The 27,880-nt window shown below is 37.3% G+C and overlaps 1 protein-coding gene across 1 annotated transcript in view; it reads left to right on the top strand.

Moving 5' to 3' along the window:
• The window catches only part of MATK (megakaryocyte-associated tyrosine kinase), a 138,164-nt gene that overhangs the window by 28,483 nt on the left and 81,801 nt on the right, over window positions 1-27,880 (top strand). Inside the window, exons 3-4 of the mRNA XM_053700730.1 lie at window positions 13,235-13,350; window positions 15,921-16,140. Coding sequence (XP_053556705.1) covers window positions 13,235-13,350; window positions 15,921-16,140 — 336 coding nt within the window. The remainder of the gene's footprint in view (window positions 1-13,234; window positions 13,351-15,920; window positions 16,141-27,880) is intronic.

Raw genomic sequence — 27,880 nt, 5'->3', positions numbered from 1 at the left:
TCTTAAGCATATGTCTATATAAGAGAAAAGTCAGTGTAACATATTTAGATCTATGTACAACACTAACTATGGTGAAGGACCTTATTGCACAGCTGCACCATATGAGATGTATTTGCATGCTGAAATTAAATGCAGTATAAGCGGTATCTACTAAGTTCATCTGGGCATGGATTTCTAACGTGTTGTCTGTACTTATTATGGGAACCTTAATTGCTAAAATATGAGGATAACTGTATGGGGAAGAAGGTTAAATCATATGATGGCAATATATACCGTGTGTTTTTTTCCTACATGCAAATTCAATGCCATTGGGTACTCCATATTATCTATTGTGTGTTGTAGTAACCTAAGAAGCAGCAGAATTGTACAAATACGATCCTGACCAGGAGAACCAATATGATAAGGTGGCTTAAACTATATTAGGTTTCTCTTGGCTTTATGGAATATTATGGATAAGAATCAAGCTTTTGTCTAAGATGGACGGGTGCTGATTTGAAACTCTGGGAGTCCTTATACTATATGAAGTAAGTTGTATGCGAGGGGAAAATGTGGGGTATGTAGGAGAATGTCTGACAATATCCCCAATGCTCTAACTGATTATTAAGTGAAACTTAGTAAGTACAATAATCTAAAATTCTAAAAGTGCTTGGGGTTGATTGAATGTTCCAACAGATATTCTGAAACAGACTCTTAGCCCCAGTTTGAATATATCCCCCTATGTCACAACATATAACAGATATAATTTTTATGTGAAATATGGTAAAGTAACAGTTAGTCATATGTTTAAGATAAATACAAAGAACCATGACTTGAGACATATTATCTCAGATATCTATACTCAGTCTGTTATATCAAACTATAAAGTTCTCATATATAACTAAGTTTCTGTGAGGATAGGAGATAAGTCTCCACTACTGCCGATAGTTGGTGATCAGCTCCAAGGCGACTATGTATAAGTTAGCCCACACCTGTTTTGCCGTTTATCAGGGATCTCAGATGCACTTCCAAAATGATACGCTCTAAGCCTTCAGCTGCCCTCCTCTGTTGCGGTGAGTTAGCCTGCCGTGGTTCCGTTGTCTCTGTAGGGAATGGAGAACGCTGAGTTTCATTCTCCCCTCCCATGAGCTGGGGCTTAAGTGTAATGCCCATCTGAGAGGGCAGCGTATTGGAGGAGGTAGGCCAGGCTACTAGGGGTTAATTCGTTGGGATGTTTAGTGAGTGCATGGTCACCCTGGTAAGAAAATTGGGTGACTGCTCTGCATTAGGTCCCATGTTTCCCAGACCCCAGTTGTGGGAGAGAGTCTCTCCTTGGAGGTAGGTTAAGCAAAAGGGGAGTGATACCCGCAACATGTAAGGGGCCAGCTCGGCCTTGGGAACCACTCTTAGGGAAAGCTGCAATATCATATTGGGAGTCCATAGTAGCTAAGTGACTGAGGTACTCCCTCTCTCCATACTGTTCACTAGTGACGCCTTGTCCTGCGTGGTGATCAGATGCATCTGTATGAGCCGAAGATCGTACCTGTGCTGGGCTGGGCTAGCGGTGGATCTCAGTTCTCGGCTAAGAGCAGCGTACTGAATGTCTAGAGTATCTATTAAGTTGCGTAGTGCATTTGTGATGCGTGCCTCCATGCTGGAAGATAACTCAGCCATCCTAATGCAACATAAAAGCTGGGTGTATAACTCAGAGTGCTGGTATATAGAAATGCTTCTTACCCCTACGCACCAGGGAGAGGGAGAAATCTTGATGAGTAGCTATGCCCAAGTTAGCAGGGATAATACGGAGTGGCTTACAGCGTGTGTGACAGATCATCTAAAAACCAAGATGACGACTCGCACCGTTACTTTGACATACAATTCCCTCTCTGGGCAGGAATCTGAAAAGGTTAGAAGTGTTCTGGCTTCATGCCTCAGTAGTCATGTCCTTAAGAAGTGTTCTGGGTAGTTCCAAAACAGATTCAACACCCCAAACAACGGCAATATATTGGGCTGAAAGTCAGGAGCACTAGAGATATGCATCTGGCATCCTCAGCGGTTGGCCCTGCCCCCTCAATGGATATATATATATATTTTTTTTTAAATAATTTTTATTGAGGTTCATAAATAGGTTTACAAAAAATTATCATTTGAAACAAGATACAAATCATAGTACTACAACATTTTACAGTACGTATCCAAAATAAACATATAAGAGCTGCATCTATTTCCATAGGCCTAGATTTAAAGTTGGGCGGTAGCTGTCAAAACCAGTGTTAGAGGCTCCTAACGCTGGTTTTTACCGCCCTCTGGTATTTGGAGTCAGTCATTAAAGGGTCTAACGTTCACTTTTCAGCCGCGACTTTTCCATACCGCAGATCCCCTTACGTCAATTGCGTATCCTATCTTTTCAATGGGATCTTTCTAACTCCGGTATTTAGAGTCGTGTCTGAAGTGAGCGTTCGAATTCTAACGACAAAACTCCAGCCGCAGAAAAAAGTCAGTAGTTAAGAGCTTTCTGGGCTAACGCCGGTTTATAAAGCTCTTAACTACTGTGCTCTTAAAGTACACTAACACCCAATAAACTACCTATGTACCCCTAAACCGAGGTCCCCCCACATCGCCGACCACTCGATTAATTTTTTTTAACCCCTAATCTGCCGACCGCCACCTACGTTATACTTATGTACCCCTAATCTGCTGCCCCTAACACGCGCCGACACCCTATATTATATTTATTAACCCTAACCTGCCCCCCACAACGTCGCCGCCAGCTACTACAATAATTAACCCCTAATCTGCCGCTCCGTAAACCCGCCCGCTACCTACATTATCCCTATGTACCCCTAATCTGCTGCCCCTAACACCGCCGACCCCCTATATTATATTTATTAACCCTAATCTGCCCCCCTCAACGTCGCCTCCACCTGCCTACACTTATTAACCCCTAATCTGCCGAGCGGAACGCACCGCTACTATAATAAATTTATTAACCCCTAATCCGCCTCACTCCCGCCTCAATAACCCTATAATAAATAGTATTAACCCCTAATCTGCCCTCCCTAACATCGCCGACACCTAACTTCAATATTAACCCCTAATCTGCTGACCGAATCTCACCGCTACTGTAATAAATGGATTAACCCCTAAAGCTAAGTCTTAACCCTAACCCTAACACCCCCCTAAATAAATATAATTTAAATCTAACGAAATAAATTAATCTTATTAAATAAATTATTCCTATTTAAAGCTAAATACTTACCTGTAAAATAAACCCCTAATATAGCTACAATATAAATTATAATTATATTATAGCTATTTTAGGATTTAGTATTTATTTTACAGGTAACTTTGTATTTATTTTAACCAGGTACAATAGCTATTAAATAGTTAAGAATTATTTAATAGCTAAAATAGTTAAAATAATTACAAAATTACCTGTAAATAAATCCTAACATAAGTTACAATTAAACCTAACACTACACTATCAATAAATAAATTAAATAAAATACCTACAATTACCTACAATTAAACCTAACACTACACTATCAATACATTAATTAAATACAATACCTACAAATAACTACAATTAAATAAACTAACTAAAGTACAAAAATAAAAAAGAACTAAGTTACAAAAAATAATAAAATATTTACAAACATTAGAAAAATATTACAACAATTTTAAACTAATTACACCTACTCTAAGCCCCCTAATAAAATTACAAAGCCCCCCAAAATAAAAAAAATGCCCTACCCTATTCTAAATTAAAAAAAGTTCAAAGCTCTTTTACCTTACCAGCCCTGAACAGGGCCCTTTGCTGGGCATGCCCCAAGAAATTCAGCTCTTTTGCCTGTAAAAAAACACATACAATACCCCCCCCAACATTACAACCCACCACCCACATACCCCTAATCTAACCCAAACCCCCCTTAAATAAACCTAACACTAAGCCCCTGAAGATCTTCCTACCTTATCTTCACCTCACCGGGTATCACCGATCGGTCCTGGCTCCAAAATCTTCATCCAACCCAAGCGGGGGCTGGCGATCCATAATCCTGCGGCTGAAGAGGTCCAGAAGAGGCTCCAAAGTCTTCATCCTATCCGGGAAGAAGAGGCGATCCAGACCGGCAACCATCTTGATCCAAGCGGCATCTTCTATCTTCATCCGATGAGGAACGGCTCCATCGTGAAGACCTCCAGCGCGGATCAATCTTCTTCCGATGACGTCCAACTGAAGAATGACGGTTCCTTTAAGGGACGTCATCCAAGATGGCGTCCCTCGAATTCCGATTGGCTGATCGGATCAGCCAATCGGATTGAACTTGATTCTGATTGGCTTATTCCATCAGCCAATCAGAATTTTCCTACCTTAATTCCGATTGGCTGATAGAATCCTATCAGCCAATCGGAATTCGAGGGACGCCATCTTGGATGACGTCCCTTAAAGGAACCGTCATTCTTCAGTTGGATGTCGTTGGAAGAAGATTGATCCGCGCTGGAGGTCTTCACGATGGAGCCGTTCCTCATCGGATGAAGATAGAAGATGCCGCTTGGATCAAGATGGTTGTCGGTCTGGATCGCCTCTTCTTCCTGGATAGGATGAAGACTTTGGAGCCTCTTCTGGACCTCTTCAGCCGCAGGATTATGGATCGCCAGCCCCCGCTTGGGTTGGATGAAGATTTTGGAGCCAGGACCGATCGGTGATACCCGGTGAGGTGAAGATAAGGTAGGAAGATCTTCAGGGGCTTAGTGTTAGGTTTATTTAAGGGGGTTTGGGTTAGATTAGGGGTATGTGGGTGGTCGGTTGTAATGTTGGGGGGGGGTATTGTATGTGGGGTTTTTTACAGGCAAAAGAGCTGAATTCTTTGGGGCAAGCCCCGCAAAGGGCCCTTTTCAGGGCTGGTAAGGTAAAAGAGCTTTGAACTTTTTTAATTTAGAATAGGGTAGGGCATTTTTTTATTTTGGGGGTTCTTTGTTTATTTTATTAGGGGGCTTAGAGTAGGTGTAATTAGTTTAAAATTGTTGTAATATTTTTCTAATGTTTGTAAATATTTTATTATTTTTTGTAACTTAGTTCTTTTTTATTTTTTGTACTTTAGTTAGTTTATTTAATTGTAGTTATTTGTAGGTATTGTATTTAATTAATGTATTGATAGTGTAGTGTTAGGTTTAATTGTAGATAATTGTAGGTAGTTTATTTAATTTATTTATTGATAGTGTAGTGTTAGGTTTAATTGTAACTTAGGTTAGGATTTATTTTACAGGTAATTTTGTAATTATTTTAACTATTTTAGCTATTAAATAGTTCTTAACTATTTAATAGTTATTGTACCTGGTTAAAATAAATACAAAGTTACCTGTAAAATAAATATAAATCCTAAAATAGCTATAATATAATTATAATTTATATTGTAGCTATATTAGGGTTTATTTTACAGGTAAGTATTTAGCTTTAAATAGGAATAATTTATTTAATAAGAGTTAATTTATTTCGTTAGATTTAAATTAAATTTAATTTAGGGGGGTGTTAGGGTTAAAGTTAGACTTAGCTTTAGGGGTTAATAAATTTATTAGAGTAGCGGTGAGCTCCTGTCGGCAGATTAGGGGTTAATACTTGAAGTTAGGTGTCGGCAATGTTAGGGAGGGCAGATTAGGGGTTAATACTATTTATTATAGGGTTATTGAGGCGGGAGTGAGGCGGATTAGGGGTTAATACATTTATTATAGTAGCGCTCAGGTCCGGTCGGCAGATTAGGGGTTAATAAGTGTAGTTAGGTGGAGGCGACGTTGGGGGCGGCAGATTAGGGGTTAATAAATATAATATAGGGGTCGGCGATGTTAGGGCAGCAGATTAGGGGTACATAGGGATAATGTAGGTGGCGGGGGTGTACGAAGCGGCAGATTAGGGGTTAAAAATAATATGCAGGGGTCAGCGATAGCGGGGGCGGCAGATTAGGGGTTAATAAGTGTAAGGTTAGGGGTGTTTAGACTCGGGGTACATGTTAGAGTGTTAGGTGCAGACGTAGGAAGTGTTTCCACATAGAAAACAATGGGGCTGCGTTAGGAGCTGAACGCGGCTTTTTTGCAGGTGTTAGGTTTTTTTTCAGCTCAAACTGCCCCATTGTTTTCTATGGGGGAATCGTGCATGAGCACGTTTTTTAAGCTGGCCGCGTCCGTAAGCACCGCTGGTATCGAGAGTTGAAGTTGCGGTAAATATGCTATACGCTCCTTTTTTGGAGCCTAACGCAGCCATTCTGTGAACTCTAAATACCAGCGGTATTTGAAAGGTGCGGCCAGAAAAAAAGCCAGCGTAGCTAACGCACCCCTTTGGCCGCAGAACTCTAAATCTAGGCGAGAGTATCTTGAGCTTAGTACAGGAGCATATCAAATATCCTAACATATGTTTACAATCCAATTTGTTGTTGTAGCCTAGTATTTAACAATCAAAAGAAAAAAGAAAAAAAGAAGGAACCTCAGATTTTCACTTTTTTTTCCCTTAGAAGTAGTTCCCTTAATGAGCCTTTAGGACCTCTTGGGCCCAGTTCTTTACACAAGTGTTGCATAGGGAAAAGCAGTAACATAATAAACAACAGTGAATACTAAACATAAACAACCTGCTAATATGAGGACAAAAAAACATCACAGGGATGTTACAATTATTGAATAACTTATCAGGTTGCTGCCTAAATGAATATAAGTAATATTATACTAAAACTGTGTGAAGGGACATTTTCCCGCAGTGAAAAGAAGAATAACATATAAGTCTTTTATAGCGGGGGAAAATAGATATTGAAGTAGAAGTAGAACTACCGTGTGGTTTAAAGTTTATATATATAGATTTCTTATTATAAAAATGCATAGTTATGTAATATGAAGCAAGGATATAAGGTTCAAACTTCAATACATAAGAAAAAATCTGATTACATTTGCGGTATTTATCTAGGGAAACCGCATTAGAACACGTCAAGCATATTTACGGATGCCAGAGTGTATTGGTGGTAGGGGGGAGCTATATATATAAATATAACAAACAAGAGTAGGAATTGGTTATGGAAAAAACAGAAATATTAAGTAAGACCTCTAGGGCGCATGGTTGGCACACAGTGATATGGTGGGAGTGACAACTAAATATGGTCTAGACATTATAGCTAGCAGTATCAACCTTGATTAAAAATTATCTCTAAGCTGGAGTAATGTAATTATATATATGGCGCATATTAGCTCACAAAAGGTTGCCGGAAGTTACTTTAAATAGTCAAGACATGGTGGGGTGGAAAACAGCATAAATATATGCAAAACTTAAATATGAGGATTGGGGGGGGGAGTGATATGGGTTACTATGGAGGATATAAATATCATTACTATAACATAAGGATACTGCTGAAACAAGTAAATAAAATACAAAGCGCTGCCTCGGCCGCTGAGAGCCTCTTCACTCTTTTTTTTCTTAGGGAAAGCAGTATTAGAAGTAATATATATAACTTCCTCAATTCTATATAGGTTATAACAAGTGATGTTAAAAGTGTGTGAAAACTATCCATTAACTAGCTATGTTGAGCTTAAGCACAAATATTAGGAGGCCAAACAAATACTCCCAGAGTATGCACGTTGTATTCATATTGTTGAAGATTTAGTTTGAGAGATAGACATTGATAACTATAAGGGACTATCATAAAATACTGCACTTCATTACACTCCGCATAGTATCTTATTGGAAGCCTCGTCCTATGTTAGGATAGATGCAGAAAGTCTAAATAGTCGCCACAGTAAGCTCAATTTACATTTAATATATTATCAGGTAGATTTACTAGGAAGGCTTTCTACCGTCATATACTATACCACCCCGCCACATGGACATGGGCCCTATGCCCCACAGCAAAGCAAAGTACAGTTTTAGACAGATATGCATACAGGTGATATGTATAGTAATAAGGTAGACAAACATGCATCAGAGCAATTTCCATCATAAGGATTTGCATGTATATTAAGACTTAAAAGTTTAGTTTTGCCCCACAAAAAGTTTACCAAGTTTCCTCTCATGTCTTAATCTGCATCTCATGTCATTTGCCCACCTCCATCTGAAGTAGACACACATAGCATAATATTTGGTCAGGGCTTCTGTTAGTAGACATAAGAACATCTGCTCTGAGTAACCCTTAGGTGCCTCTGAGAGGTGGTGCGGTATACCAATAGAATAAAGTACATTAATACTAATGCAAACAGCTGGTGTGAGCTAAATATAACTGTAATAAACAAAAGACAATTGTCATATTCGTCCAGCTCACTTGGAGAGGATGGCACAACATTTTTCCTTGGTAGGTGTTCCCACTGTTAGTGGAATGGTAGAAAATAAGGGAGTAATTAATTTTCACATGCCCAAAGAGAAGAGGCTTTAGAGAATACAGTCCGCATATCAGTATCTCTTAGTGCGTAGGCAATTTTAGCATAATAAAGGCAAAACACAGAAAAACATAAGGAGTAAAAAGGTAAAACACAATAAGTCCGTCTGACATCGACATAAAAATTCTGTATCAAAGTAACCAGTGAGTGTCTTATAAATTATCAGTCAAAAGGAGGAAGACTTAAACTTCTGGAGAACTCATCTCCTTCTTACTGTGGGAAGCCCTGTTGTTTTAGCCCACGCCGACTGCGGTAAGGGAACAGTGAACTGGACACCAGGCACATTGCAAGTGCAGCCATGCTCGTATATCCCCTGCGGAAGCTGTGCTGTGATGTTAATCATCTTAATACTTGTTCTAGGGTGCAACCCGGCAGGCACTATCAGGACACCTACGGACCGCAAAGGGTCATCACCTGTGTATAGACCGTCCCTCAGCAGGCACTTCTCTGCTATGGGTTCTAAGAACGCTCTCTACTGTGGCTCGTGTGAAGTGGACTTCATAGATGGCCGTGCGGTATTCACATGCCTTCCCCCAATGACATCCATGGCTCCCAAAGCTAGGTAGGAAGTTTGTAGATTGTACATCTTGCATACGTCGTAAACCTGCCTGGGGCGGTCAAGCTTTTGCTCCGGCACAGAACCGCTCGTGATTAGCTGAGAACTCTTGCGGTACATTATCGAGCCTGTGCCCTCTGCCGCTCCGGATATCAGATGGACTTCTCTTATAGGATGAACCCCAGTTGTAGGGAGTAGCTCGTCTAAACTGTGAAACATCTTCTCCTTAAAGTCATTTAGTAGTGCACGTGCCTGTGAGTAAAAATATTCCATGTTTGGGCATATGAAAAAGAGCTCCAGTTAGATCACGCAGCGTCTCTTGGGCCTACAGTCACTATCGCCTCGTGGCCAATCCAATCAATTAGGGTCTCAAAAGTTGCCGCAGTAGCTATATAAATTTGCCAACTGGGTTTTTAAAGTGGCTGCTTTCCCTATTTGTAAGTGTAGATCAGGAACTTTGCTTGGATCTGGGAAATATAGCCCCAAATCAATTTGTTTATCAGGAGCTCATGAGCTGCACGTCTTGTCTCTTCTGTAGCTGGCTCCGCCCCCCCTCAATGGATATATTAAAGGGATAGGAAAGTAAAAATTTAAGTTGCACTAGTGGGACCTAGCTGCTAATTGGTGCCTGCACACATTTGACTCTTGTGATTGGCTAAATAGATGTGTTTAGCTAGCTGCCAGTAGTGCAATGCTGTTCCTTCAGCAAAGGATAACAAGGGAATTAAGTAAATTTGAGAATACAAGTAAATTGGAAAGTTGTTTAAAATTGTATGTTCTATCCAAATCATGAAAGAATATTTGGGGGTTTCCTGTCCCTTTAAGAGCTGGGCCAGGTTTCTCTCTGCACCTGTCTAACCCCTCCTGATTGCAATCTATGTTTTTTAAAAACACCCCTACACAGGTGTTATAAAATGGGCTGGCATATAAGATGACATTTTACTTACTGAAAAATAAATTCAAGAGAAGGAAGAAATACACTGAAAATAGCATGACAGTAAAGAGGTGATTTTAATTTCTGCTGTATCTGAATCATGACAGTTTAAAGTTAGGTGGGCTATCCATTTGAGCTATCATTTTAAGATTATATTGAATCAAACATCAATTTGAATTTTAAAATCCTTGTCTAAAATATTACACTGTGTGTCCTAATGTCAGCATTAATGTTTATCTTTAATACTAATTTCACATATACATATTTTCAAAGTATAATACACAATGTAACAAATGGCACTTACAAGTTTTGATGAGTGATCAATGACACAAGTATCAAGCAATTTGATTCATTAGTGATAGTTTATAATGTGTATTTGATTCAGATTGGCTGATGTCATAAATCATGTGATTAGGCATATTACAATCAAAAGTGGTGGAAAAATTCACTAGTGTGTAGGTTATTTAGGAGTTTGCGTCATAAATTGGTGCGAAAAAGTGTTGAGACAAATATGGCGTGAAGTGGAGAGTGGCACTTGTATTACATGGCTTAAACATGGTGCACACAGATTTTTCCAACTAATAAAAAGGAAGTTAGCTATAGGAGAGCAAATGAACATGATTCCGCTCAAATTTCACGGGTTTTCAACTTGCATAAATCTGCGTTGGATTGAGATTGCGGGATCATATGTTACGTCACAAATTTCAACATTTGCCAATGTTGACGCTTTGATAACAACGGCAGATTAATCGCGCAACAATAACGAAGTGAAATTCTAGCATATTTTCAGTTGAAGCTTTGATAAATATCCCCCTTGTCAGTATATGGCCGAGTTATAATACAATATATTTAATAATTATTCTTTAAAATAAACCCACAATAAAATGCCTATACGAAACAATTAAAATTAATGTAAATTCCTAAATTCTTTATATTAGTTAAATTTATAAACACATTGAATTATATTTATAGGAACCAGATTATGAATCAAACTATACACGTTTATGCTGTTATAATATCCTATATAAAGATCATAAAAACTACCTTATTCACAATAACCTCCCAAATCAGAGTTGCATTTAAATATCACAATGAGATGCCAAGGTATGGTTTGTTAACTTCCAGACAAATATACTTAAGCTATTTAGCACACAAATGATTCAATACAACTCTAATTAAAACACCAGAAGTTATATATATTCTTAATATAAACAGCCAGTTTATATGCCAATCAATTTATCTAAGATGAAATAAATTCTTTAGCAGCAATAAGGCAAATTCTAAAATATATTTATATGGCTACAATTATAAATTACTTGGCAAACAAAAGATTAGTTTTAAACCACACAGGATTATGAATGCAAGCTAAAATACAAAGTGCCATTTTAAAATTACTAACTGCAATTAGATTGTAGCAATAATGAATGTATTTGCTTTAAAATATCAAATTATATACTTTACCCAAATAAGCAAATCAATGTTTCATATTCCAGAGTTTCTTGTGGGTCATCTATGGAGGGTTTACTCACAATGTGCACAGGTATAGACTTTAAGAATTGTTAATCTTTCTTTGTTCAAGAAAGTGTCCCCAAAAATGGCAGAGAATATGCTTGGCACCAAAGCCTATGTATTTTCTCTTCAAAAGTTAATGCTTCTTTTTGTCTGTCTCCTTTAGCAGTGAGTCTGGACCTTTATTCCAAAAATAAAGAATTCCTCCCCTGTTTCTTTAATCCTTCCCACAAGATTTTGATAGGCCCTTTTGATGCTTGTCCCTGATCTGTCCTTAACGGAGCTGAGCATTGATTGGTTATTTGGATTTGCATATGTTTTAAACAGTCAATTCATTTGGCTATCATATAAGTTTTAATCCCCTAGGGGGCAGCAAACAACCGCAAATGCAGATCTCATCATCAATATTGCTAACAATTTAATACATCCTTATAAAGTGATTATTTAACATACTATAACTTTTAGCATTAATAAACCTCTCTTGTCAGCATCTATATTTCATTTAGCATAACAGAAAATGTAAAATTTGACACCAAACAACATATTTATCAATTTCTATGTTAAAATAGAAAATATTAATATAGACTTCCTATACACCATATAATATGACTTAGGTCACCCCTTGCAGGCAATCCTGTATTAGCACTTATTAGCCAAATCTGGAAGATAGAAAAACAAAAACATGTTATATATTTAAAAAATGGGATTATTACAATTGTAATTTAATCTATTATAAATCTGAATTGCATTTCCCATATCCATATATAGATATTTATACAATCTGAGAAGCAATTATACTTGAAATTTAAATACAAGTTGTATTTTAAAATGAATTTGAGCTACAATACAAACATGTGTTTCTGTTTGGTTCAGTACATATTTATCTAAGGCTCAGGGGCAATTAACAAGTCTGTGCTAATTACTGTATTCTCAGAAGTTCTGTTTGTTACCCCCTACGGGGCTGTTAGCTTCAAAAGCTAAACCTCTAAACCTTTTGTTTTTAGCTGAAATATTGTATTTAGGAAAAAGGGGGTTTGGGGCTTTTGATCATATCTTCCACCAAAACACAGACTATTGGCTCCATCAACCCAGGGGTTTGTGCTGGTTAATGATACCGATGCTTTCTTTTGAACTCTTAGATGCTATGTTAATCAGGAGAAATGCATCTTATGTCTTATCTAAGATTTGGAATGGACAGAATGTATTCAGTGATAAAATGAGCATGCTCAAACTTACTATTAGAGAGATTTCATACTTATTTTATCTTAATATATATATATATATATATATATATATATATATATTGTCCACTGATATCTACAGATACCCTGACACCCTTAAACTGAACAACCCTAATCTAAACCTTCCATTAACTTAGTTAACACTCATGAAAGGATAATTTTACGTAAAAAATGTATAATGCATAATCAAATTGGAAAACAATATTTTTGCTTGTTAAAAATATATTAACTAAAAGCAGTTTAATATAAAATTAGAAAGTATCAGTTGCATGTTTCCTACTATGCAGATTGACTTATAAGTACTCCCTCAACTCTATTGGTGGAAAGAGACACACCTCTACAAGCTTGACAGAAACAGAACAGAAACATATTTTTTTACTGTCAAATATATTGAATTTTTCTTTCCAAGATGAATAAATTTAGACAATTGACTAAAATTTCCCTTTAACATTTCCATTCCAGAGTAAACTGTAAGTGTAATCTACATATACATTATTGCTTTTATATTATGAATATTTTAGTTGACTCAATTCATTTTATGACTTTACATGATATAATTTGACCAGACACTTTGAATCTCATTTCTTTCATCATGCTGTTTCTCCGTTTCTTTGCCAGGAAAAAGGTTTGTACCGAGCCTATCACAATGCCAGTGGGATGGAAGGTCTGTTGTCCGCCAGCTCTGTCCGCATTCGTCCTCCTATCAAGGTTGATTCTCAACTCAGCCTCATGCCGTGAGTGATTACACATCCTACATCCTATAGTAGCTATAGGTTAATTCACTAGACGGGAATCTTTTTTTCTCCTAAATGCAGGGACACTGACAGGTGGAACAGGAATACAGTAATAAAGTTGCTTATTAACAGATATACCAGCGTTTTGGTTTAAGTTATTTAATGAAGGGGGATTGAATAACCCAATCCCCCTACATTTCAAATACTACCAAATGGTTGCAACCTCCCCCAACTAACTTAAATGTAGCCCCCAGTCCCAACCCCTTAATTCTAAAAATCTCCACAACAAACACCCCCTAAAAAATCTCCTCTTGGAACCCCTTTAAATTTACCTTCCAGCCAATTGTCCATTAGTAACACTATCCAATTTTATCCCCTCCCCACTGAAAATAGCTCATGGTTAGTGAAAGGCACTGGGTAAGTTATGAGGTTTATTTTTTAGTGGAAAATATTTAGTTTAGTGGAAGAGTTTGCACAGTGTTGTTAAGTGTATTTGAAATGATGGCATTGGGACAGTATGGCTAGGTTTATTTGTGGTGGAGGTGGTTTGGGTTAGAGTTAATTGGAATGGGATTATTTTTTTTGCAACCTAGGGTAGATGGCTGACCTGGCAATACTAAGAGCACCATATCTGCTCTATTTTGTGTATATTTAGCTATAAATTGCTACTTGCAAAAGTTCAAGCCCACAATCATTCTTTAATCAAATGTCTTTTTGTTTTAGATACTTCTCACTTGTTACAGCCCTGGATTAGCAATATCTGACCTCAGATCTTAACAAATCTTAAATTTAAAATGTTTACTTTTATGGGCTTGTTGATCCTTTCCCTTAAATAAATCCAAACACCAACTAAAAATAAATTTAGAAAAAATGCAATAAAATTCCCTATTATATATATATATATATACAGAATATTTTTTAATATGGAATATTGGAAAGTATCTATTCCAATGGAAAATGTATTTTGTTACAATACACAATAGTTAAAGGGACAGTCTAGTATAACTTAAACTTTCATTATTCAGATAGGACTTTTAATTTTAATCAACTTTCCAATTTACTTTTATCATCAAATTTGCTTTTTTCTCTTGGTATTCTTAGTTTAAACTAAACATAGGTAGGCTCATATGCTAATTTCTAAGCCTTTGAGGGCTGCCTCTTATCACATGCTTTTTAAATCTCTTTTCAACACAAAGAGACAGAAAGTACACGTGGGCCATATAGATAACACTGTGTTCAGGCACAGGGGGTTATTTAAGATTTAGCACAAAATAATGCTAAATGTAAGACAATAGATAATAAACAGACACAGTCATGTGATCAGGGGGCTGGAAGAAGGTTCTTAGATACAAGGTAATCACAAAGGTAAAAAGTATATTTATATAACTGTGTTGGTTATGCAAAACTGGGGAATGGGTAATAAAGGGATTATCTATCTTTTAAAACAATAACAATTCTATGGTAGACTGTCCCTTTAATAAACATAATATGGATATAAATAAACTGTCAAATCTACTACTTCTTGCCCTTCCCCTTTTTAAGCAGGCCACATCCCACAACTGCCTGACCACACCCCTCGTCCACCTGGTTCTGTCCTCAGAACACTTAAGACTCCACCTCCCCTGACCTGACTCTGCCTATGGAACACCCATGTGATGGTAAATTCACCTAAGTAATTTTGCATATTTTGAAAGTACTTTTCTTTATAAGTATATTGATGTGCTTATTTATGTCCTCAACACAATACATTTTTTCTAAGACCCGTTACCAGCCGTGGACAGTTCGCTATGATATTTGCTCAGCTTAAACAGTGAATCTGCTTTACCGTAGTGATTTACTGTCTAAATCTGAGTCGGCTTCAAGTTACCAGCACAGGAGCATGCTGGCAGTAGCTTACATAGGGCGTATAGTGCATCTCCTATTGGCTGCAACAGCTGCCTGTCAAACAGAAGTATAAGGAATTGTGAGACAGAGGCAGCATTGAAGCAGGTAATGGAGTCTCATAATAAAGCACATCGATATGCTTATAATTAAAAGTACTTTCAAAATATGCAAAATTACTTAATTTACCATCACTTAAACTAAGCTACCATTAACCCTGTCCCTACCCGTCAATTGTAATGTTGCTGAAATTTGCATACATCATTTTCAGCATGATATGAGAGAAAAATTCACAAAACAGATCATCTGCTTTGCTATTTTATTATAGAAACATAGAATTTGCTGGAAATAAGACCTAATAGTCCCATCAAGTGTGTGCATATTTCCTTTTGTAGTGTAAGCTTAAATTGTTAATAGCATAACATTATAGTCCAGAAATGCGTGATTCCATTTACAGTATTTGTCCTTACCACCTCTGTTAGAAGTCTGTTCCATAAATCAGCCACCCTCCTAATCATACTACTATCCAATATGAGATTTTTTTTCTTTTTGTGGAACTAAGTTTTGTTTGATATGGTAATACTTTAGACTTCTCTGACTTTATTAACATATGAATCTTACAATTATGTATTTTAGTACATTTTTGTTTTATCCAATAAATATCTCCCATTTCTCTGCTTCCACCACAGGTGGTTCCATGGGGCACTTTCAGGGACTCAGGCAGTTGAACTACTAAATGCGAAAGAGGATGGACTCTTTTTGGTGAGAGAATCAGCCAGACACCCTGGAGATTATGTGCTGTGTGTTTGTCACAATGGGGAAATTATTCACTACCGGATATGTTACCAGGGTGGAAAACTCTCCATTGACATGTCACAGACGTTTGGCAACCTCATAGACTTGATTGAGGTGAGATTACCTTTGGTTCTACTGAGCTAAATGGGAAAATGTGGGCATTTTCTTCTGTTATATTATATATGTTTAGCTCAAATAACCATATCAATATTGGTGTTAGATGATCTCTAGTAACCAATCACAATTCTTCAAAGCAAGGTCAACCTCATTAATGGGCAGGTATTATCGACGTATATGTTAATAATGGTGTCCAAAGGATTTGTAAAAAAGATGGACACGCCTCTATGTGGCACGATGACAAAATGATACTTATTGGTATTCCAGATTGTATCTAAAAGTACTTATTGACATTTGATACCAGTCCACAAAATCATTTTTTCTTTCCTAAAGTTATTTTTTATTTTATTAGCAATACTCCAAACACCAATCCTTAAGGTAAGCGCAACTGAAGACCTCATGTAAATGGTTAGGGCTAAAATTAAAGTTCCACTAAAAACAACATAAATACATTAAAATAAAGTGATAAACTCATATATACACTATTTAATAAAAATAGTTTATAAGGGTTTATATACATACATATTTAATGCAAATGCCTATTATATATATATATATATATATATATATATATATATATATATATATATATATATATATATATATATATTTGTGTGTGTGTCTATATATACACATACATACTTGAGCCCTTTCCAAGTCAAATACCTTTAAACATAAAAATATTTTTTCTTCAATTTTAATATTTAAAATTGTGTTTTACTGTGTATTTACTGCAAATATGTTACATTTCAATGTTCTTCACATAAGGGAAAATGTTCTTTGTATTTTTAATTACATTTTCCTATATATATCTGTATATATCTATACCTATATAAAAATGAAAACAGTAGTTATAGCGCAATGTTCAGAATAACAATGTAGCAGTCTTACTTTAATTGATAGATGAGAAAGTAGTTGCAATGTTGTTGCAATATTCAAACAGATGGTTCCTTGATGTAGGTCATTTCAAATTTGACTGATTCGCAAATGCCGCTCCTTCAAATAAACTGCTTGTCTTGCAGCTTTAAACACCAGGTACACTTCCATGAATCTAGAGTGCAAATACAAACAGAAAGCCCCAAATAGTGTGATTTCGTTATTACAAGACACTTGGGTACTCACAAACATAACAGAATAAATGCATTAAAAGATCTCATAGATAATCCTTAAAGGCACAGAGTACACTGAGTTCTTCGTGACTGATCTTTGTAGTCGGCAAGTAACGTCATCCCCCGACAAGACCCGCAGTCCACTGCGCCTCCAATGGCTTTAACACACTGCCCCAACGTGTTTCCCGGTTGCAACTGGCTGCTTTCTCAAGAGGAAATAGATTAACTTGTAAGATTAATCTTCTCTCCATCTATTAATTAAAATATATATATACACAGTCATGGCAACCCCTGCATATCTGTCAGATAATGCACCACTTCACCCACAAAATGTTGCAATTGCAAATGTTTAGGCATTCTCGTGTTTATCTATTTATATACTCTTCTTTGATATGTTTCAAATTCCTCCTATATAATCTAAGGAGAATAGGTGCAGACCCTTAAAAATAATTATTAATATCTGGAATAGAAAAAGAATAATGAAAAGGATAAATTAAGTCCTTTTCGTAAAGTAAGGGAAATTTGCACTCTTTTTAAATTCAACAATGTTGCACTTTATTATGTTAATCACCTGTCTGTTACAAGCATACTTCCATGTGATAAACCCATACATTAATAATATACAATATACATAATATCCTAACAAAGTCCCTTTGAAAGCATAACTGCTCCTAAGAGTATCATAGCCCTTTAAGAATACAACACAAATTTTATTTATACAAAATAGGATTGTCCATCCTTGTTTAGAAACCAAGCACACAGTATCCAAAGTATATAATGTTTAGTCCTTTTAGAGACAATTCATCAGCTCCTATAATTTTCTTCACTTAAAGGCGTACATTAACACCTTGGGTGTTGAAAGCCGTTTTAGTAGTGAAAAGATAGATAATTGGGGGGCAGAGCGACGAGCTAAACCGGCAGGACGCATCTTGGGGAAGCTCCTGACCTATACATAAAATATATGAGCCTTTTTTTAGGTTCCTAAAGGATAATTGAGATTCTTTGGTGATTATATCTCTATAGGACTTGTGTGGAATATGAAAGGGCCTTCCTGGATTGCATCTTTAGCCTATACTGTTTAGTCAAACCGAGCAACTCTGTCTGACAGGCCGTGGTGTTTTAAGCTACCGCACATTCCCCCCCGGGTAACTGGGTTACGAGTAGTCCTACTTGACTACACACTTTGTTCAGAAATGGATACCGAAATACGAGCATCAGAAGACACTATCTATGAGATGCTTCATGAGCACTTTGTTGGCCTGAAAAACTTGAGAATCAGAGGCCTCTGCTGAGCAGAACATGGAGCCCATAAAGGTAAAGCAGAAAAGAAACCCAGTAAGGCAGAGCTTTATACCTCCCGCCACTCCTCATAGAAACCCACAGCCTCAATCCGCGGTAACTCCCGTACAAGGCAACAGCCACATCATTTATAGAAGCGGAGCTGAAGTAAACACCGGCACCTTGCTGATGGGTTCCACCACGAGGATGCGAGTGCTATACCTGAGAGAAACCCCCGTTGTGCCACTCAGTGCGGACATGCCGATACTAAGAGCGGACTTGATAGCTGGTAAGGGAGAAAGACTTAGTCAAATTGACTTTAGCATTACACCTACATATCTGCATACGCAAGCCGCACAGCTCCCGTCACCTCTTGCCACCCTTCTATTTGAGGACCTACTGCAATCATGGTGGGACCCTGGTGGGCCACCTCTGAACTCTGGGACGGAGGAGGCAGTACGGAAAACTGGTATCGGGTAACAAGACTTGCAATGTCCCATACCGTTCTCTTTGGTTGTGACACAATGTGTTTTGATTGAAAAGACTTTTAAATGGACCCCACATTTCCCTATGAAAAGTCTGTTAGAGAGAGCAAATAGTTTGATTTGGAGTAACTACGACTCTTGCAACCACAATATATTTCCATATTATTTTTTATTGTTTTTTCTCTCTCCCTTTATATAATGTAAAATGTCTGTTAGTGGTGGAACTAAGCCCTGCCTAGCCCACTGAGTTTGTTTGTTGCCGCATGAAATATACGGTTTAACTGTTTAAAGATTTCCTACATATATCTTAGGATCAGCTATATTTTCCTATCTCCTCACAGCTTAACTCATGCGAGCTGACTCAAATCATAACCATTATGTTTTAACATCCTAGGTTGTTTAGTGGTTTTGAGAAAATATAGGCTTGTTATTTATACCAATATATCTGTTTATATACAAAAAAAAATATTAGCGATCCCTCTGAGCCCTCAGCGATGCTGTGTCTGGTATGTGTTTCACCTGTTAATGACTATGTATTCATACCCTTTACCACATACATTATTGTATATTATACCGCTCTAGCCATGTTCTTCTCTAAGGAACTTTTAGCTTAGTTTCTAAACACCACATACAGCATAACGGCCCTTGATTGTGCACTGCATATTAGACTATACATCTAGCAGCCAGTTAAAAACGCAGACATCACCCCTGTTGCTCTACCACAGCTTCTAACACTCTCTGTGGGGTTAGTTGGGGGAACCCTGGGGAATCACTCTCATCTCAGTTTAGCAGGGGGGCTGACTACATCACAAAACTATTGCCCCTATATATTAGAAAGAAGCCATATAATCTTTGCCCTTTATGTGAGAGACTCTTACCATATGCACTTTGCCCCCATGCTAAAAGACAAGTATACTATCTCACCAGGTCAGTGTCTGCGTACTAGTATTATATGTCCCTCTATATTACTAAGATATATTATAATAACTGACCTCAGTGTTTTAATTACCTTTACTGGGTACACGAGTGGATATCACACGGCCGGTATGTTGCTACATAATTTGCTGGATTAGAAGTGTTCCCTTTAGTGTCATATTCACTTATACTTTCTATTTATACCAGTACCTTACATTTATTTTCTTATTGCTCTTATCAACACTCCCAACAGATAATATTTGTTCCTACACTAGAGCTTTATTGTGTATTATTAATATATTTAGTTCCAGGTCCAAAAATGACCGTGTTGACCATTAGAGCACCTCCCTAAGTCTTTCAATCTACATGGGTCCATGAGAGGCCTGTTGAAACAATGGAGGTGCAACTTTTCTTTTTATAATTATAAAATGAGGTTTCATTTATTCAGTTTAGTAATAGACAATTGCATTGAGATGTCTTGTTGTGTAAACCAATTTAAGATGTGTCTAATGTATTACCTACTGTACTCTTAATCGTTGTTATTTTTATGTACAACCTCAATAAAAAAATTGTTGGAAAAAAAAAAAAAGATAGAGAATTAAACACACAGTACATTGCTTATGCTGGGCAGAAAAGAACCTCCAGCTGATTGAACAATGTTTGCCAAATGACTGCGGTATGCACCACACTCCAGGTCTGAAGGCACTTATTCAACTTCCACTCTTCTTTTACCAGATCTGTCAGACCTGTTACAGTTCCTCTGCTTTACGGTTGTATCAATCACTCCCATACAAATACCGCATGTGCCATGGAGGCTGTCTTGCACGTCACACAAACAGACATACTTTGTGCGGTCGGCTGTTCACAGGCTCTGTAACATCATCGCTCACTGTGATCAGGTGTAGAAGTGCCTGTAACTCTGTGTAGATGATTCAGTTAGAACCACATATACCGGGCGGCAATTTCTCGCCCAATTTCAATGTCCAACACCGACATCCCTCAATAGTAACTTGTAACTCGGTTTCAAAGTCCATACTGGAAAACGTGTGTTGTAATCAAAAAAGCCACTTTATTTACACAAAACAAAGGGCCAGATTGCCAACGCCATGTACGTTTCACCCCTATAGGTTCACTGAATGGGGCTTCATCAGGGCTGAATTTCATTACACTTGTGTTCAATATTTATACACTTAAACCTAGCCTTCTTTATCCTACTACCTAGCCCTTAAAGGGACATTGACATTGTAATAAACCTATCCAATATATTCTAAATATTCATTAGCAAATTAACTGATGCATCATTTTGAAAGGCATATGCATTTGGCCAAATTTATTATTCCTTATTTTACATACTTGGCTCACTGAATGCATCTTTATATATATATATATATATATATATATATATATATATATATATATATATATATATATATATATATATATATATATATATATATATATATATCCAAACAATTTCCAGTTCAGCCCACCAAGAGACACTAGCCTGGGTGCAAATATGAATAGCATATGTAACAGAAGTAAATGCACTCTCAGGGCTTCCACAAAATTCTTTATTGGAACATTTTCGGGGTTCACAACCCCTTCATCAGCATGCTGATGAAGGGGTTGTGAACCCCGAAAACGTTCCAATAAAGAATTTTGTGGAAGCCCTGAGAGTGCATTTACTTCTGTTACATATATATATATATATATATATATATATATATATATATATTTGTGTGTGTGTGTACATGGGTAGGAGTTGAGGGTTCCAAACTGTAGCGCTCATAGGATGGAGAAAACATAAACAGAGAACAATTTATGGTGCAGTATGAATATACTAGTTAACAGTATAGTGCAAAAAGTAAAAATGTTGCTCACCTTTTTAGACCTCAAACATGTGAGGTATGTGAGGAGCGTTGGAGGGAGTTAATTCCTATCTGTGTTAAAGATATCTGTCTCTTGGTGAACAGTTGGAGTATGGTACTTTTGAGGTTCAGTACTTCTTTTTTTCCCCCTTCTGGTGCCTTTGGGGTATTCTTCTCCTCTGTGGAGTATGTTATCTTTAGTTTCTAGTGATGAATTTCATCTGTATGGTGTGAGTCGAATCCTTTCTTTTTCATGAGTATACTGTGGTCTTTTGTGGGTTTTTTGGGAAACAGTAATATGCTTCCCCTCTCTGGAGTATGGTAGATTCCTTTAGAAAAGACTCTGATGTGAGTATGTGATAAAAACAGGTACCCTTTATTGAAGCACAACAACAGCAACAATTGTCTGTGCTAAAAAAATATATAAAAAGGCTCAAGATGGTGTTAGTTTGTTCTCATGCAGAGACTGTACAAAACTTCTTTCAACAAAGAAGGGGATTTGGATAGATGCCTCTTTGCACAAACGATGGGAAGTCGCAAAGTGTGCCACTGATTAAACTGTGAAGTTTCGTTTGCACAAAGTATGTAAATACTGTTGGTGGAAATTGCCTAATATTGTTTTGTGCATAAATATGTAGTTTTTGTCCTTCTCAGGTATTCCACTTAGTAGGATGGCGCTGGATTCCCGGACCTGTATCTGACAGGTTTGCTATGATGCACTCTGGAGCGTTGCGGTCTCGCCGGACCGGAAGTGACGTCACAAATGGGCGTGCCCTTACGCTTTTCGTGAACCTGTGTTCACTTCATCAGAGGGTATGCCCACAAGTCATATTGTGACGCTTTTATAGCGTTTAGAATATGGTAATAGATTGATTGCTGCAGTGTTAATGGTACTTAATTGTTTGATTTTTAGTACTAAATGCTTATTTCTAAAGTGACAAGTGGCCAATCTCTCTTAAGGACAGATGTCAGAAACAGGGTGGAATAAAGAAATATGTAAAACATTTTGTGGTTAGCTCATTTTAGAAGCCGGTTGCTCCTGCTTTACCTATGTGTTTACGATTATGCACACAAATTTGAATAAAAGATATATATGATGAAAATATGGGATTCATTGTCTCTCATGGGAAGCAATCCATTGCATATATGCTCCAATGAAAGAGTTTTAACTCATGTGAAGCATATAAAGAAATTAGTGTTTTACCATTTGTTTATTACCCCCGATTGTAATAGAGCAATTATGTTTGCTCAATATAAAGCTTATTTTAAAACTTTTAGCTCTTTATTTACCTATGCATTTATATTTATAAACATTTGTTTCTTAAAATGGAAAAAATGACAGGAGGATATAGAATTCCTATGTCCTTGTAGGGGTTAAGATGTTATTGTTCAGGTAGAGATCCATGCTAGTTATTAGCATGAATTTTTATTTTTTATTTTAAAAAAAAAAGCAACGAGATCAATGTCTTTGTTGAGACCTATTGGTTGTAGTGACCTCAGGCGGTGAATCCAGTAGGTCTCTCTTTTCCTTTGCTCAAGCAGTCTCTCTTTTCCTTTTGATTCAGGTATTTGTTCAATTGCGTTAATGATAACTTGATTACTGTTTTTGTTATGGAATTGTTCAAATGCCTCCCAATGCCATATTCAGAATCTACTTCTTTTATATTGTTGATATGTTCTAGTGTACGTCTTTTCAGACTTCTTTTGGTGCGCCCTATGTAAATTTTATGACACAAGCATTCTAATAGGTACACTACCTTTTCCTTGTCATTGTTTATAATCCATTTGTTTTCTTCTTTGGTTTTGTTTGTATGGCTGCAGCATTTCCTGCCACATTTGAAAAAAACCTTTAATTGGAGGAGTTTTTTCTTTGTTCTTAGTTCTTTTAAGTGTTGTTGGTGCAAGAATGTTTTTAGTGCACTTGTTTTTTTCTATACGTGACTTTGGGGGGTTCAGTAAGGATATTTACTAATACAGGGTCTTTTTTGTAGGATTCCCCAATGTTTTTTTAGAATTTTTTCAATTTGTTTGGTTCCACTTGTATAAGTGGTAATGAATCTAGTATTTGTATCCTGTTTCTTACTTTTAGACTCACTGTCCTTGGTTTTTAAAAGACATTTCTTTCATGTAATTAGCAAGAGTCCATGAGCTAGTGACGTATGGGATATACATTCCTACCAGGAGGGGCAAAGTTTCCCAAACCTTAAAATGCCTATAAATACACCCCTCACCACACCCACAATTCAGTTTTACAAACTTTGCCTCCCATGGAGGTGGTGAAGTAAGTTTGTGCTAGATTCTACGTTGATATGCGCTTCACAGCAGGCTGGAGCCCGGTTTTCCTCTCAGAGTGCAGTGAATGTCAGAGGGATGTGAAGAGAGTATTGCCTATTTGAATACAATGGTCTTCCTCTAGGGGATCTATTTCATAGGTTCTCTGTTATCGGTCGTAGAGATTCATCTCCTACCTCCCTTTTCAGATCAACGATATACTCTTATATACCATTACCTCTACTGATTCTCGTTTCAGTACTGGTTTGGCTGTCTACTATATGTAGATGAGTGTCTTAGGGTAAGTAAGTCTTATTTTATTATGACACTCTAAGCTATGGTTGGGCACTTTATATGTAAAGTTCTAAATATATGTGTTTAAACTTATATTTGCCATGATTCAGGATAATCAGTATTCCTTATTTCAGACAGTCAGTTTCATTATTTGGGATAATGCATATGAAATATTTTTTTCTTACCTTAAAAGAATTTTTTCAATTGACTTTTTTTCCCTGTGGGCTGTTCGGCTCGCGGGGGCTGAAAATGCTTCAATTTATTGCGTCATTCTTGGCGCGAACTTTTTTGGCGCAAAAATTTTGTCATTTCCGGCGCCCTAATTGACGCCGGAAGTTTGTGCATGGTTGGGTCATTTTTGACGTTCAGACGTTTTTTTGCGCCAAAATTGTGGGCGTCGTTTTTTTTCGGCGTCACAGGATGTGGCATCATACCTGGCGCCAAAAAAATATGGGCGTTGTACTTGGCGCCAATAATGTGGGCGTCATTCTTGGCGCCAAAAATGTGGGCGTCATTCTTGTCTCCACCTTTTTTTCACATTATTTCAGTCTCATTTTTCATTGCTTCTGGTTGCTAGAGGCTTGTTCATTTGGCATTTTTTCCCATTCCTGAAACTGTCATTTAAGGAATTTGATAATTTTGCTTTATATGTTGTTTTTTCTATTACATATTGCAAGATGTCTCAACATGACTCTGGATCAGAATCTACTTCTGGAAAGACGCTGCCTGATGCTGGTTCTACCAAAGTTAAGTGCATCTGTTGTAAACTTTTGGTAACTGTTCCTCCGGCTGTTGTTTGTGATAACTGTCATGATAAACTTTCTAATGCAGATTGTGTTTCCATTAGTAATAATCCATTACCTGTTGTTGTTCCTTCAACATCTAATGTTCAGGATGTCCCTGTTAATGTAAAATAATTTGTTTCTAAATCGTTTAGGAAGGCTCTGTCTGTTATTCCTCCTTCCAGTAAGCGTAAAAGGTCTTTTAAAACTTCTCATATTTCAGATGAATTTTTAAGTGACCGTCATCATTCTGACTTATCTGTTTCTGATGAGGATCTATCTGGTTCAGAAGATTCTGCCTCAGATATTGACACTGATAAATGTTCATATTTATTTAAGATGGAGTTTATTCGTTCTTTACTTAAAGAAGTGTTAATTGCATTAGATATGGAGGAGTCTAGTCCTCTTGATACTAAATCTACTAAGCGTTTAAATTCGGTTTTCAAACCTCATGTAGTTATTCCTGAAGTTTTTCCAGTTCCTGGTGCTATTTCAGAAGTAATTTCTAGGGAATGGAATAGTCTGGGTACTTCATTTACTCATTCTCAAAGGTTTAAGAAATTGTACCCTGTGCCATCTGATAGATTAGAGTTTTGGGATAAAATCCCTAAAGTTGATGGGGCTATTTCTACTCTTGCTAAACGTACTACTATTCCTACGGCGGATAGTACTTCCTTTAAGGATACTTTAGACAGGAAGCTTGAATCCTTTCTAAGGAGAGCTTATTTATGTTCAGGTAATCTTCTTAGACCTGCTATTTCTTTGGCTGATGTTGCTGCAGCTTCAACTTTCTGGTTGGAGGCTTTAGCGCAACAAGTGTCAGACCATAATGCTTATAGCATTGTTAAACTTCTTCAACATGCTAATAACTTTATTTGTGATGCCATTTTTGATATCATTAGAATTGATGTCAGGTATATGTCTTTAGCTATTTTAGCTAGAAGAGCTTTATGGCTTAAATCTTGGAATGCAGATATGACTTCTAAGTCAACTTTGCTTTCTCTTTCTTTCCAAGGTAATAAATTATTTGGTTCACAGTTGGATTCTATTATTTCAAATGTTACTGGGGGGAAAGGAACCTTTTTGCCTCAGGACAAAAAAATCTAAAGGCAAATACAGGGCTGCTAATCGTTTTCGTTCCTTTCGTCAGAATAAAGGACAGAAGCCTGACCCTTCCGCTAAAGGAACGGTTTCCGTTTGGAAACCTTCTCCAGTCTGGAATAAATCCAAGCCTTTTAGAAAGTCAAAACCAGCTCCCAAATCCACATGAAGGTGCGGCCCTCATTCCAGCACAGCTGGTAGGGGGCAGGTTACGATTTTTCAAAGATATTTGGATCAATTCGATTCACAGTCTTTGGATTCAGAACATTGTTTCTCAAGGATACAGAATAGGTTTCAAGATAAGACCTCCTGTGAGAAGATTTTTTCTCTCTCGCATTCCAGTAAACCCAGTGAAGGCATTTCTGAAATGTGTTTCAGATCTAGAGTTGGCTGTGGTAATTGTGCCAGTTCCAGTTCTGGAACGGGGTCTGGGGTTTTACTCAAATCTATTCATTGTACCAAAGAAGGAGAATTCCTTTAGACCAGTTCTGGATCTAAAAATTTTGAATCGTTATGTAAGAATACCAACATTAAAAATGGTGACTATAAGGACTATTCTGCCTTTTGTTCAGTAAGGGCATTATATGTCCACAATAGATTTACAGGATGCATATCTTCATATTCCAATTCATCCAGATCACTATCAGTTTCTGAGATTCTCTTTTCTAGACAAGCATTACCAGTTTGTTGCCCTTCCGTTTGGCCTAGCAACAGTTCCAAGGATCTTTTCAAAGGTTCTAGGTGCCCTTCTCTCTGTAAGATTTCCTTATTTGGACGATATCTTGGTACTTGCTCAGTCTTTACATTCTGCAGAATCTCATACGAATCAACTTGTGTTGTTTCTTCAAAAACATGGTTGGAGGATCAATTTACCAAAGAGTTCTTTGATTCCTCAGACAAGGGTAACCTTTTTGGGCTTTCAAATAGATTCAGTGTCCATGACTTTGTCTCTAACAGAAAAGAGATGTCTGAAGTTGGTTTCAGCTTGTCGAAAACTTCAGTCTCAATCATTCCCTTCGGTAGCTTTTTGCATGGAAATTTTAGGTCTCATGACTGCTACATTGGACGCGATCCCCTTTGCTCGTTTTCACATGAGACCTCTTCAGCTTTGTATGCTGAACCAGTGGTGCAGGGATTATACAAGGATATCACAAATAATATCCTTAAATCTCAATGTTCGATCTTCTCTGAGTTGGTGGTTGGATCACGATCGTTTAATTCAAGGGGCCTCTTTTGTTCATCCAACCTGGACTGTGATCTCAACAGATGCGAGTCTTTCAGGTTGGGGAGCTGTATGGGGATCTATGACAGCGCAGGGGGTTTGGGAATCTCAGGAGGCGAGATTACCAATCAACATTTTGGAACTCTGTGCGATTTTCAGAGCTCTCCAGTTCTGGCCTCTTCTGAAGAGAGATCATTTATTTCTTTTCAGACGGACAATGTCACAACCGTGGCGTATGTCAATCATCAAGGTGGGACTCACAGTCCTCAAGCTATGAAAGAAGTATCTCGGATACTTGTATGGGCGGAATCCAGCTCCTGTCTAATTTCTGCGGTTCACATCCCAGGTGTAGACAATTGGGAAGCGGATTATCTCAGTCGCCAGTCGTTACATCCGGGCGAATGGTCTCTTC

Source organism: Bombina bombina, chromosome 2, assembly GCF_027579735.1.
Source record: "Bombina bombina isolate aBomBom1 chromosome 2, aBomBom1.pri, whole genome shotgun sequence".
Taxonomy (NCBI): Eukaryota; Metazoa; Chordata; class Amphibia; order Anura; family Bombinatoridae; genus Bombina; species Bombina bombina.
The sequence above is the reverse complement of the archived record's forward strand: the minus strand, read 5'-3'. Positions and strand labels throughout refer to the sequence as shown.